Source organism: Rhipicephalus microplus, chromosome 7, assembly GCF_043290135.1.
Source record: "Rhipicephalus microplus isolate Deutch F79 chromosome 7, USDA_Rmic, whole genome shotgun sequence".
NCBI lineage: Eukaryota > Metazoa > Arthropoda > Arachnida > Ixodida > Ixodidae > Rhipicephalus > Rhipicephalus microplus.
Window position 1 is genome coordinate 88,792,250 of NC_134706.1, and position 12,708 is coordinate 88,804,957.

At 46.0% G+C, this 12,708-nt stretch overlaps 1 protein-coding gene across 1 annotated transcript in view; it reads left to right on the plus strand.

Moving 5' to 3' along the window:
• The window catches only part of LOC119185160 (uncharacterized), an 80,866-nt gene that overhangs the window by 45,603 nt on the left and 22,555 nt on the right, over positions 1 to 12,708 (plus strand). The window contains exons 8-11 of the mRNA XM_075869454.1: positions 2,404 to 2,559; positions 3,240 to 3,395; positions 6,962 to 7,213; positions 8,393 to 8,603. Coding sequence (XP_075725569.1) covers positions 2,404 to 2,559; positions 3,240 to 3,395; positions 6,962 to 7,213; positions 8,393 to 8,603 — 775 coding nt within the window. The remainder of the gene's footprint in view (positions 1 to 2,403; positions 2,560 to 3,239; positions 3,396 to 6,961; positions 7,214 to 8,392; positions 8,604 to 12,708) is intronic.

Here is a 12,708-nt window from a genome sequence, read left to right on the forward strand (position 1 = left end):
TGAATTTTCGGACACGCCCGATAATTCGGACATCTTCGCGGCACCGCCACGAGCCCCATGGAATAAGGAAGTCTGAAATTTCGGACACTCGAACCCCCCGGAGTCCAATTTTCCAGATTTTTTGATGCGACGGAAGGTCGGAAACCATTACTGACCTCCAGTAGAAACCACCACAACTGCGTCACACACGATTACGATCGCATAAATGAGCGCGCCGGTCTACTGTGGCGGCATCTGTTGCTTGGACCTGTTGATCGTTAGCAGAGAAACATACACAGCCGCAGAGATTCTTAACTCTGGCCGTGTTTATCATGCAAGGGTGCTTCGCTGACAATCGAAACTGTCCACCCGGAAATTTTTTGGCGCCAATAAATTTCCTTTTGCTTTAGCGCTTGTGCTCGTGCGTGCCACTCTGGCTTCCCACGCAGCGCTTTCGCGAAGCGTTTCACCACTTCGAACTAGAACTAACCGTCACACACCAATTTGGTCTGGCCACGCTGGCTTTCTTGAATGTTTAGCAGCGCCACCTCCAGAGTACCAGAGGCACCGTCGCGCCGTTTTGTTTACGCAGCCCACATGGTGTTTGGCTAGCCTAGCGCGTGGTTGTGCAATTGTGTGAGGTGTGCTGTGCAATGCTAAGCCTAGGTGCTTCGACGCTCGTCGGTAAACTCCTTTGTTCACATTGTGAGGATTTCGCTTGCCTGCGATGGCTCCCACTCCGCCTTCGTCGTCCTCGCCGATGGCATCGAAGTGCGGAAAACAGTACCGTCGGTTAACGATGGAGAAGAAAGCCGCCATTATTAAGTTAGTGAAGAGTGGCCGATCTCGGGCTGAAGTGAGCAAGGAGTTCGGCATTTCCAAGCAAACACTTTCCGATTTTTTGAGGAACAAAGACAAGGTCTTGGAAGCGGCCAAAAAACCGTCTGGTGTCCAAAAGATGAATGCAAGCCAAGGTGTTCATCCAAAGCTTGAGGACGCTCTCGTCGTGTGGCTTAATTCAATGATTGCCAAGCGGTTGCCAGTCTCGGAGCTGCATCTTGAAACAAAAAGTGGAAACTCTCGCGCTTCGAATGGACATCACGGATTTTAAGTTCAGTGATGTATGGCTGAGAAATTTTAAGCATCGGAATTACCTCAAGTTGAAGATGTGTGGCGAAAGCGGCGCCGTCGACAGTGCAGTTATTGCGGAAAACTCCAATCTTTGTTGCAGCAGTTCTCTGCTGACATTTTCAACTGCGACGAAACTGGCTTGTTTTACAAGCTGTTGCCAGAAAGAACACTCGCTTTTGCTGGTGACGCATGCCATGGTGGCAAGCATAGCAAAGAATGGCTGACCGTTCTTAGTGGCAGCAACATGTTTGGCAGCAAGAAACTTCCTTTGTTAGTAATCAGGAAATCCAAGAGCCCGAGGTGTTTTAAAGGTGCAATGCTGCCAGGGTTATACGAAGCCAACAAAAAGGCATGGCTAATGCAACAGTTGTTCAAGAGTTACTCCGCCGAATTGATGCGAGCATTGATGACGCTGTCATCGGTGTATGGTGATTACATGACCCTTGCTCAGATCGAGGCGAATGTGATCACATGCAAGCGGAACGCCGTTCAAACAAGGATCAACAAGTTTTTCAAGCCACTGCAGCTCTAACACCGGCTGCTTTGACGGCACCCGCTGTCGGCTGCATGCATTTTTTTTTAACAGCTTTTTTCAAAGCCACCCCACTGATGCTTCGGCAGAGTTCCGGAAGTCTGGTACTTCGACCATGACCCTCTTGATCCGTGAAATATCAATGAAATGGTGCGTTTTTTGCTTGCATTAAGAAATAATAGTGAAATGATGCGTTTTTTTTTTTGCTTGCATTGAAAATTATCAGTAAAATAATGTGTTTTTTTACTTGCATTCATTTTTTTTCGGGCTGCCCGAATTTTCGGACAGTTTTTCACTGCTTAGAGGGTCCGAAAAATCTGCAGTTGACTGTACTCCCTATGCCACGTTCGCCAAGCCCGTGGTTACGAACCCTGTCAAGCTTGATCTAAGGCTTTTTTGTCTTTACTCACCAAGCTCCATCGATTGCCTTTGAAGCTGAAAATAAATTCTTATTGATTAATTGATTGATTGAGTGTAGTCCTGTTGACGAGCTGGCCTTGTCCATGTGCCAGTTCGGACTGCACAGTGCGCAGATGTATTTTTGACACTGGTAAAATCATGCTTTTTAAGTGGGCCAAATCACTTGCTTGTGCCTGCTTTGAGGTCTGCGTCAAGGGGTCAAATAGCGGTCCCACTGCCGTGTCTGCCACGTTTGGTGGTGTTGGACTGCTCTTTGGCTCCATTTTTTGTCGGCAGCCGCAGCCTCGGCTGCTGTTTCAATAGCGCAAGCCTCGATTGTTTTCACACACTCGCTCTTGCAGGTGTCTCACTATATGGACTCCCGGTCTAAGAAGCAGCTGATAAACCGCTACCACCGGTCCCTGCATCCGAACATGCAGCGGGGCCGCTGGTCAGCGCAGGAAGATGTCATGCTGCTCGTCGCTGTGAAGCTGTACGGGGACGTTAGCTGGTCCAAGGTTAGCCGCTTGTTTTCCTTAATTTTGCTGTGGACCGGTGGGCACTGCCGGTTCGCTTGCCCTGTGTGTACTGTAGAATCTCAACGATACTGGCGATTCCACTCCTGTGCTAAATGAGATTTATTGTGCCCTCTTTTATAGCAATAATGGATATTGTGCCAAACTGCAGCTAAGTCTCGAGTTTGAGGCTAATCGCTCAGCCAAGCTCTGGAACAGCCGCACTGAAAAAAGGAAGTTTGTTCTTAGTTTATTGCGTACTGAACACTGTTATAAGTCGCTCTTGCCACAGTACACATGCGTAATGCAAAAAAGCTCTCTGGTTAGGAGCAACAAGCTGTTGTGGGACGCAGCAGGTCTTTTGTCTTTGATTATTCACGAGTGCAAGTGCTGCACAATAATAAGTACTACTGCGACCCCTAATGTCTAAAACATTTACATGCAATCATTCAGAGCTGATTGGGACATTGCTGTAACCCTGAGAAAGAAAAAAACAACAAACGCTACACGAGTTTCTATGTTTACCATAGTCATATCTATGAGTTCTCCGATACTTCGCACAAAATCCTGGCGTCCTTTCGAGTTTTGACCATCGTGAACACACGGTTACGCTCTATCGAAGCCCATCAGTTCACCATTCTGAAGTGCACTCTTAATTAACCAGTGTCCTGGCCACCTTTCAGGTGGCAAGCATGGTGCCCGGTCGTACACACGGCCAGTGCAGGGATCGCTACATGGACAACTTTGCCCAGCGGTTTGTCTCGGGGCCGTTCACTTCGGATGAAGACTGCACGCTGCTGCAGCTGGTGCAGAAGTACGGAGCTGGCCACTGGGCCATGGTGAGGACGTTCATCAGTCTGCTACGCTTGCAGGGAAGCTGTAAAAATTGTTGGGATCAAAGCGAGTTTAGTGTTAATCAAGCAGAAGTGCTGGAACTCCACTGTTCTCAAGGTCATTCATCACGTCGCAATGACCTTAAGGAGCCAGGGTGCAACTGTGACCGGATGTGATCCGCTGTGGAGAGGCATTGCAGCCGCACTAGCTCCAAGCATTGCCACTGCAGTAACACATGACTAAGCGAAGTGGCTACTTTGCCGGCCGGCACTTTATTGGCCTAGATGCTTAGTACAAGCATTCACTGCCATTGGGTGTACGAGCATGGAATTATAATAATGATTTAAACTTCCTGGTTTAAAGCCGGTCACCCACTACAGGGGCGCACGCGTTATTGCGCCTGTGCCTTCAACGGCCACGTAGTGGCACTGTAGCGTGTTTTAAATGATTTCATGCACTAAGTTTTTAAAGTGCGCGCTTGGGATAGGATATCCCCATCGCGTTCAACTCTCAAAGACGAAGCTTAAGGATCCCCCCCCCCCTTTTTTTTTCTGCAGTTTCGTTTCGAAGTTTTTAACAAATATTCTAGAAATATTAGACAAATATTTTATTCGATTAGCACTTGCACTTCAAATTCGCTTCACACCCCTAGTTTCGCAATTCGCAAAGCTCCAGAAAATGTCTCGACAGCCACTGAACAAGCTTTACTGTATGTAAATGAATTCCATCTCACTGCACCCATCACCGGAACAGTCGGCTGGCAGCCGTTTGCCAGGGTGTTCTGAATAGGGCAGTCCTCAGCCATTCAAAAAAAAAATGCAATTTTTTGCTGGACGTTATTACAAAAGGGTGCCTTCAGGTCTCTGTGCATCCCGCAACAAAAAGAAAGGGAAGAAAGCATGACCTGTGAGATTTAAGCGAAATGCAGAGCACTATTGGTGGGTACAGGATTAACGCAGGACAATATGGCAGCTTTGTATTGTATAGTAGCCCAGTATTTGTAGCTGCTGTGTCTGTATGGGGATTCGACATTATGTATCTGAATTGTTTCACTTTGTAGATGTGGGGTAGACACACGAATGCCACCTTTGAATGCAGCTTAGGTAGATGTTTTATTAGCAAACGATGAAGTAGAGCCAAGCAGATGATGTCACAAGTTTGTCACATTGTAGAACAGTCTCTCTGAGACATTTTCGCAGTGCCGCTGCCTGTCTTTGCATTGCTTTGTGCTTGCCATCCGCGAGTTTAAAGAAAACCTGAAGCGGCCCAAGGATTAGACTGTGGTGTGAAAGCAGCAGTGGCGCCGGTTCTTCTATAAACTTCGTTAAAGTTGGGTAGATTTGAGTGAAGTGTGGGTTTAAAGTTTTACTGATGTAGTTTATCGCTTGGATTAACTGTGTTTTGTGCATTTTCAAGGATTAACTGTGTTTTGTGCATTGCCAAAGCTCGTAGTCGAGAAAGAAGCACGTAGTCGAGAATTCACCCGTCAGGCGCTGCAACAAGCCCCATTCAATTGGCTTTTGATGTGTAATTGTGCTTGCACAAATTCATTTTATACATATCACTCCAATTTTAACCTATGTAATACCTTAATGTCTACTCTGTCATATACAATCTTTAGCTTAACCGATTCCTCGTATTTTGCATTAAAAAAAGTAAGCAAAGCTTTTCGTACAATTCACGCCGCCACTAAACAGGGTGGTCTGAAAAATGGCAAAGTGTGTCACTTGTCTGGTGCCATAAAGAGGGAGCTTTCAAAGTACAGTTACAATTGCTCTGTTTCAATAACATGCAATTTAGGATTAATAACTACAGTCGAACCCCTTTATAAGAGATACTGGTATAAAAGGCACCAGTGTGCCAACAGTAAAGTACGGGTTGATAAGAAAATGCATACGTGGTACCCTGCTTATGAAAGACACGTCATGTAAGAGACAAGAATTGCTGCCCGGAGCATGTCTCTTATATAGGGGTTTAACTGTATAAGGAATTGAGTGCTCTTAATGCACGCGAATGAATCTGCATCAATGAGAAGGAGTTCACAAGAGAGCACAGTGTCTGTATTCAAAGTTCGTGGTATGGTCTTCACACTGGCATGCTGTCCCATACCACTTTAATGTATGTTACAGTCAACGTACGATTTCCCGAACCTTCAAGGAACTGCGAAAATAAGTGGAAAATTACGCAGTCCAGATAAACGAATGCATGTGAAAACGCACCATTTTTGTAGGTATTTTTCGCTAACTGAGAAGGTGACAGTGGGAGTACAGGATTCCGATTGCAATTCAACCAATGCATCGTTTAGGTGGCTCTGAAAAAAGCTGTTCATAAAAAAAAAAAATCCGAGGTGGCTGGCGTTATCTCATGGGTCAGCACTTGGGGGCAAATAAGTCTTTTTTTTTTTTTTTTTTTTTGCACGGCGTTCCGCTTGTCCGCGATCATGTCCGCCTCAATTTTAGACAACGTTGTGTTGCCACTGTACACCGATGATAGCGTCATCAGTGCTCATGTCAACTCTGAACTCTTTGGCTGTGTAGGAGATGGCTCTTTGTTTTCAGTGTTAGTCATCAGAATCCTCTGTAAGTTGAATGATTTTGTCATTGGTCAGGTCCGCACATAGCTCGAGGTCTTTGTCAGCGTCGGCGAAGCCCTCAAAGGTTATCCCGACTAAAATCGACTTGCCAGCAGCGCGCAGATTGTCGAGGGAACATCCGCGGATGGCAGTTCGTCACAGACGCTGTCCACTTGGGGCGAGACTGCCGTCTCGGCGTCGAGTCTGAAGCCCGCGTGGAAAGAACAGTTTCGCAGAGTCTCTTGGGTCCGCCTTTCAAGATTCCGCTAGCATGCCGACGGCAGACCTGAGGTCAACAGCGTAGCTTTTCCCATCGTGAACCTTCGAGGGGGCTCTGTGCGCTTCGAAGGCGCAGACAAAGGCGAAGGAGCAGTTGGTGCCATCACTGTAAACGGTGAATCTGCTTGACGAAAAGCGCAGCTGGAAACAGCTAGGAACTCGGTAAATACTGAAGGTCAGGAAACGAGATCACTGAAGATAGCGCGCATCAGGAAACAATCAACCGCAGACACGACCGCAAAGCTGACAAAACAACACGTGAACGAACTTAGTGAGGTTTAGCTTAGCTAAGCTGTTAAGCTATGGCTGGAAACGGATTGACATGTGCGGTTTCGAGGTTAAGGCAGCTGCGGCGCGGTGCTGCGGTTGGCGACGCGAGGATATGAAAACAACCCAAATGGCGACGTCTGTGGTGACTTCGGATAGGCGGTTAATAGTAAAAAGCCCGGGAAATCGGATGCCGAAGGCCATAAGCCTCTGAAATTTCTGACCTTTTAATACATTGACTCCATAGCGAACTTGGCGGTGCCACAGATGAATCCGAGAAATCTAGCTTGTCCGGAATTTCAGGCGTCCGGGAAATCTGACGTCGGCTGTATTCTGTTCGACCTGCATCTGTACATGTTTATTTTATTGGATCTCAGAAATACGACGCATGCACCTCCCCGTTGTCGATCACTGTTCTCGCCTTCAAAGCCTCTCCACGTGACGCTTGTACAGGCGGCACGGGACATGCCCTGGCGTGCACCCAACACGCTGCTGATGCGCTACCGGCGACTGTGCGAGACCCTGAACACCAAAGAGCCCACAGTGGCTGACCTGGAGCGCTCCCTGGCAGTACCTGTGGCTCCCATGACTGAGATGCGATGTGCCCGTCTGACGGGAATGGACAAGCGCATGGACCTGTACCGGCGCATCAGACGCCTCCTCAACACAGATGTCATGAAGCGTGCCGCCCTTTCGCTGGTCAAGGTAGCCACGGCCACTTTTTTTGCCTGTTTGGAATGACGGAGACAGAATATAGTTGCTGCTGCATGAAAGAGCTCTCTCTGATCGTGTCAAGCACTGCTCGCAAGTGCTCTTTTCTTTAGAGCTGTTTGCCGTGATTCCACTTTTGCGCAAAACTGTGCTAAGCTGCGCGAAATTGAGTTTACTGTGTCATCCTGATTATATCATTATAGATTGTGCTGTACTGCACCGGAGTCTTTGGTTTAGTGAGTCGGCTATCACTGTCCATCGCACCGCCAGCGCATCAAAAATGCAGCTTGACCTTGAGGCCACCAGTGTCACTACCAATGATCGAGCATTATTCCCGATTGAGCCACGCCACCACGCACAGTGCAGATGCAGCTTTAGTTGTGCCAGTCGGTTGACTGAAGCTACATCAACACTTACAGTTAAACCTAGAGATAACGAAACTGATGCATTCCCCCCCAAAATTTGTTAAACACAGATTTTCGTTATATACAGTTTCGGTGTGAAATTTCGTAAAAAAAAAAAGATGCACAAATTAAACAATGTGAAAACGGAAGGCAGGTCTTTTATTTATTTGGCTATCAAGAACTGCATTATTATTGTGATAGAAATTATATGGACTCTCTTGGCGAATTTTCACTGTCATGTTCTATATAGAGTCCAAATCGATAGCATCCCCCTGCGCATCGCAAGTTGTACCCATGGGTAAAAGCGTGCGAGTGGGGGCCCAAAGTGGATGCTGATATTTCGAGGAGCACCGTGCACCGCTTATGCTCTGTGGGGTCCTTGTCCCCGTGTTGTGAGGGGCACCGCCAAAGCACGTGCTCTAAATCGGATGTTCCCCCGCAGTTGCTTGGGTATAGATCGTACTTGAAAGCGAGATTCGGATAAGAAATACTTGTGGCATTCTAAGAGACATTTCTCTGGCTAAACAGTAGGGGGGGGGGGGAGGGGGATTGAATAACTGTATATTGTTAAGGAGTTCGTTGTATGGAGGCTCACTATGGGCAGGTTTAAATGCACGTGTTGTCAGTTGATTGTTGGTTATGTGGTCTTCACTGGATTTGACTGCATCATTCATTAGGTGCAAAACAAGCTCCGCAGGCGTAGGGTTTGACTGGCTCCATACGCAATTGTTGCATGTGCCCATGTGAAACAGCTGAGTTTTCTTGGCAGAACCGGAACGAGAATGTGAGCCGGGAGACGTGCATGAGGCTGTACCGCAAGATGCTGCAGTTTCAGCAGGGCACTCGCCCACCGAAAAACTCTCGGATGCAAGGCTGTTCCCTGAACAAGGCCATCGCCAAGTACGCGCAGCCCCTGCATAGACCCATGCTGCCCAGCCTGGCTGCCTACGAGCACCAGGAGTGGCAAGCTGTGGCCAATGGTATGCATGACCTTCCGCGGCACTCGTGTGACATTGGAGCATAGTACGTGATGTTTCCAGCTTAGCATTGGTCACCTAAGGAGGTCGTTGTTTAGAAAGCACCGACTCTAAATTTCGAAGGCGAGATGAGTGAGATGGATTTATGGGGAGACATACATATCTATCAGATATCACAGGCAAGTATAGCCATGTTTAAAATTAATTTTAAAGCGCATGCCACGCGACTGAGCGAGATGCAAAGTCCCTGGCAATGCTGAACATCATTCAAGAGTCGAAATTCGGCGCCGATAGTGCCATCATACGCCAGTCTGATTGGCTGCACCAGCCTGCGCATAAATGGCAATTTCTGCAATACTTGTCGATTAGAAGTGTAAATTGCCAAATCTAGTTGATTATTGTAGACTAAGCAACACTGAGCATTGGCTACCCTGACGCGGCGGCATCCAAATCCAGTGTAGTTCGATGGTTCCATCATGTTGTATTTCGGTTGATTCAAGAGGTTTGCTAGTCCTCGTCGCTGTTATCACCGTGGTTTCCTTGCAAAAGTGTCTAGTAATACGGTGAAAGCTCTATAATTTGTACCATCTGGGAACGCCTCTAAATTCGTAACCTCTCCAAATTCATTAACATCTCTAAATTCATAACCGTCGCGCACTCGCGCAAGCGAAGTTGCCAGCCGCAATAAGTGGGTCATAAGCTACTTACTGCAAATAAATAAATAAATAAATGAATAAAGAGGTGCAAAATTCGCACGTCAGTGTTATTTTGAGAGTGCAAGCTGCTTTACAGAACCAATAATGGACTCTTTTCCATAACCTGCACGTGTGCTTCCTTGTACTGCACGCTGTCTCAACTAATTACGGCACCTGCCATGCCCCAAGCGGAGCTGAGCTCCTGCACTCGTCGACAACTTTCTGTGGCAGCACAGCCAAGCCTACGAAGCCCAAGCACGCCTTTTCTTGCTACGCTTCTGCTTGTAGTTCATGAACGCTTACTTTGGTATGCTGCGTAGCATGGAAAATATAAAAAGAAGAGATGTGAATATTACAAGATTGTTCGAATTATTATTACAAAGCATCACCCGTGTAGGTTTTTAGTTTTCTTGTTTTCTGGTGTCGTTTCACTTTTCCCTGCCCCGGTAAACAACATATGGCATTGCTCGGTTGCAGCAAGTTCACATCGAGCCTTGTGAACGAGCATCAGTGCGTGTTCATTAGGTGATCTGTATTCATTGAGCAGGGAGAAACGTAGGCGGTAGTACGTCGTAAAATATTTTGTTTCCCGCACATGCAATCACCAAAAATTTGTGTGCTATTGATATCATCAGCAAAAGTTGTACTCGGATTGCTATAGCCGCCATGAAAGTGACACTGGCGACCTGTCAGTCTTCAACAACACCAGCTGCTTGGAAGAAAAAGTGCACTTGGAAACTGTACGTAAAACCAATGACCCTATTTCTAAATTGCTTTGCATACGTGGTGAGTGTTTCAGCTGGCTAATACTGTTGATACGATATCGCCGAAGATTGCGTACGGTAACACCGCTCCCGACCATGTCTACTGAGGTACCGTATTTACTCGCATAATCCTCGCACTTTTTTTGCCGAAAAAGCGATGCTAAGTGTGGGGGTGCGAGAATTACGCGGGGCGAACTTTTCACAAAAACGTACCGAGCGAAAAAAAAAAAAAAAGTGGCTGCAAATCGGAATTCTCACACCAGCAACTAACAGCAAGCTTTGAGAAGTACTAATTAAGAGTTACCTCAACAATAAAAGGAGAGGTTCAACACAAGGCAAGATTTATTTGAGACGCAAAAATTGCAAGCAAATAGTCGAGAATTAGGATACCATATGCAAAGCTTGTGGGCGTTGCGGGCGTAATGGTAGCGTTCGTCGCTCATCAGGAGCCCTCAAAAGGTAAGCGTAGGACGTCAGTATTGGGCTTATGGCTATTTAACAGAATCGTCCGCAGTTTCGTTCTGACGAAATAAAGTTTACCATCAATCCCAGTTTTAGGCCCACGGCAGGCCCAACGCGTCGTTGTGGCTTTCAGCTGCCGTCACCAGTAGCGATCACAAAACTCGTAGACTCCGAAGGGCCTACCGGCGGCCCTGTTGTCGTCGTTTAGTGCCATTGTCATCTATCACTTGCAACTTGAAGGAGCCGTGTAGCTTCAGTATCACACCATAACGTGCCAAGATTACTGACACAGCATACAAAACACGCCGCAACGCGCACTGGCCACTTCGGCTTGGCTTGGATAGGATTGAATTTGCGTGCAATAGTATGCTTGATGCTTAAGAGATGGCGCCAAATGGCGTGCGCTATCATCACAGGTGGCTGGAATGAGCAGACGACATTATTGCGGCAGTTTTCTGGGGTGCGATAATTACGCGAGGAAAAAAGAAATCGTATTTTTCTTGGGCGATGTGGAGGGTGCGAGAATTATGCGAGTGCGAGGATTACGCGAGTAAATACGGTAGTCGTTACTAGCGCTATGCCTGGGTAACAGACGCGTTAATGTATATTACCGTGTTGACTGTGAAAAAAAACAGCGTTCTTTGCCGAGCAAAAATTGCATTACAATTGGAATTTAATAACATCAGACGCCCACTTATGACCAATCGGTGTCATGACTGCTGCTTCCCGTCGCTGCCTTTGCGTCGCTTAAAAAAATATTATGAGCTTCTCCAGCATGTTTTTGCGTCTCTTAAAGAAGGAAAACAATGATGCCGACCAAGCATGCACTGCAATTTAGGAAATGATGTCTTGGCTTTGCGTTGTTGCAATCGCCCAGAACCTGCTCGGCCATACCTTTCTTTTTCTGAAATAAATCGCAACGCTTCAAAGAAGATTCATGCTTTTTGCCTTTAAAAATGAACATTTTATTTATTTCCTCCCCAAAAAATGTAAGATGTTTTTATAGTGGTCGTGAGAAAAAGTGCATGTTAGGTGCGCTTGCGAAACTGAAACCGAAAGTGCATGAAAACGAAGTACTTGGCATAATAACACATGTGCAGAAGCTTCACCCACGTAGCTTTGGCTGTGCTGCCCCTGAAAGTTGTCCCCGAGTATAGTTGCGCATGCTTTTCAGGCCTGGTTATATCTAGAAAAACGGGTCTGTAATTTCTGCGTCGTCGCACAATAAAACTGCACGTGAATACACTGTTTGCGGAAGTGACTAGCTGCGACTAGTTGAACTTAATGCAATCACAGGAAAGGTAGCTTTACAATTATCATAGGGGTCTGTATAAAAAAAATTTTTTTAGAACTCTTTATTTCCGAATTCACACACTATTGATGATTTGCCTCTCTACTTTTCACACATCTTAGGTCATCGTTTTAGCCAGAGCATCTGTCGCTGAATTTTTTTCTTTGTTTCATTTCTCAGGCTTTTTACGGCACTGGAACACTCGGTTACTAACATTTCTTGCTGTGTGAACACTGGGTGTTTGGAAAGCTCGAAAGTGTGTTAACTGTTATATTTCAAGGTTTTGAATGTTTAAAGAGAGTGTAATTGGAGAAGTACATTTTTTTTTCTTCAGTCATCCCCAGTAAGGTAATGGAAGATTTATAACTATTGTTTTTCGAAAACTAGAACCATAAAAAACTGCTTAACATACATAGAATCCAGGTACATTTAATACAGCAAGATCTGTGCTGCCACTTCAATAAGAATCAGATCCTTATATGTTTTCATTAATTATTAACTTTCAGAAATTTAATGGTACATTGTATATAAAAGCTTAACTTGTATTTGGTATCAGTGCAACAAAATCTGTGCATGAAAAGTTCGAGTCAGTATAGGTCCCATTGAATTAATAGTCTGTGCTCCACACACTTCTTGAGAGAACTAGTTAACAGTGAAATCTTGTGCAAGGACATGGCGTTACCAAGAAAACTTATTTCATGAATGGCATTTGCTATTGGTTTGGTTGGTCTTTTTATGTTCACCATGTAAATAACTTGCTACGAGAGGCGCTCGGGTTATGCAGTGCAACTTTTTTGGGACCTCAGTGTAAATTCTTTATCATTTAGAAGAGACTTGACCTACATGCACTCGCAGAACACAGCACGAAATTTGGATATGGTACTTTGACCTTGATT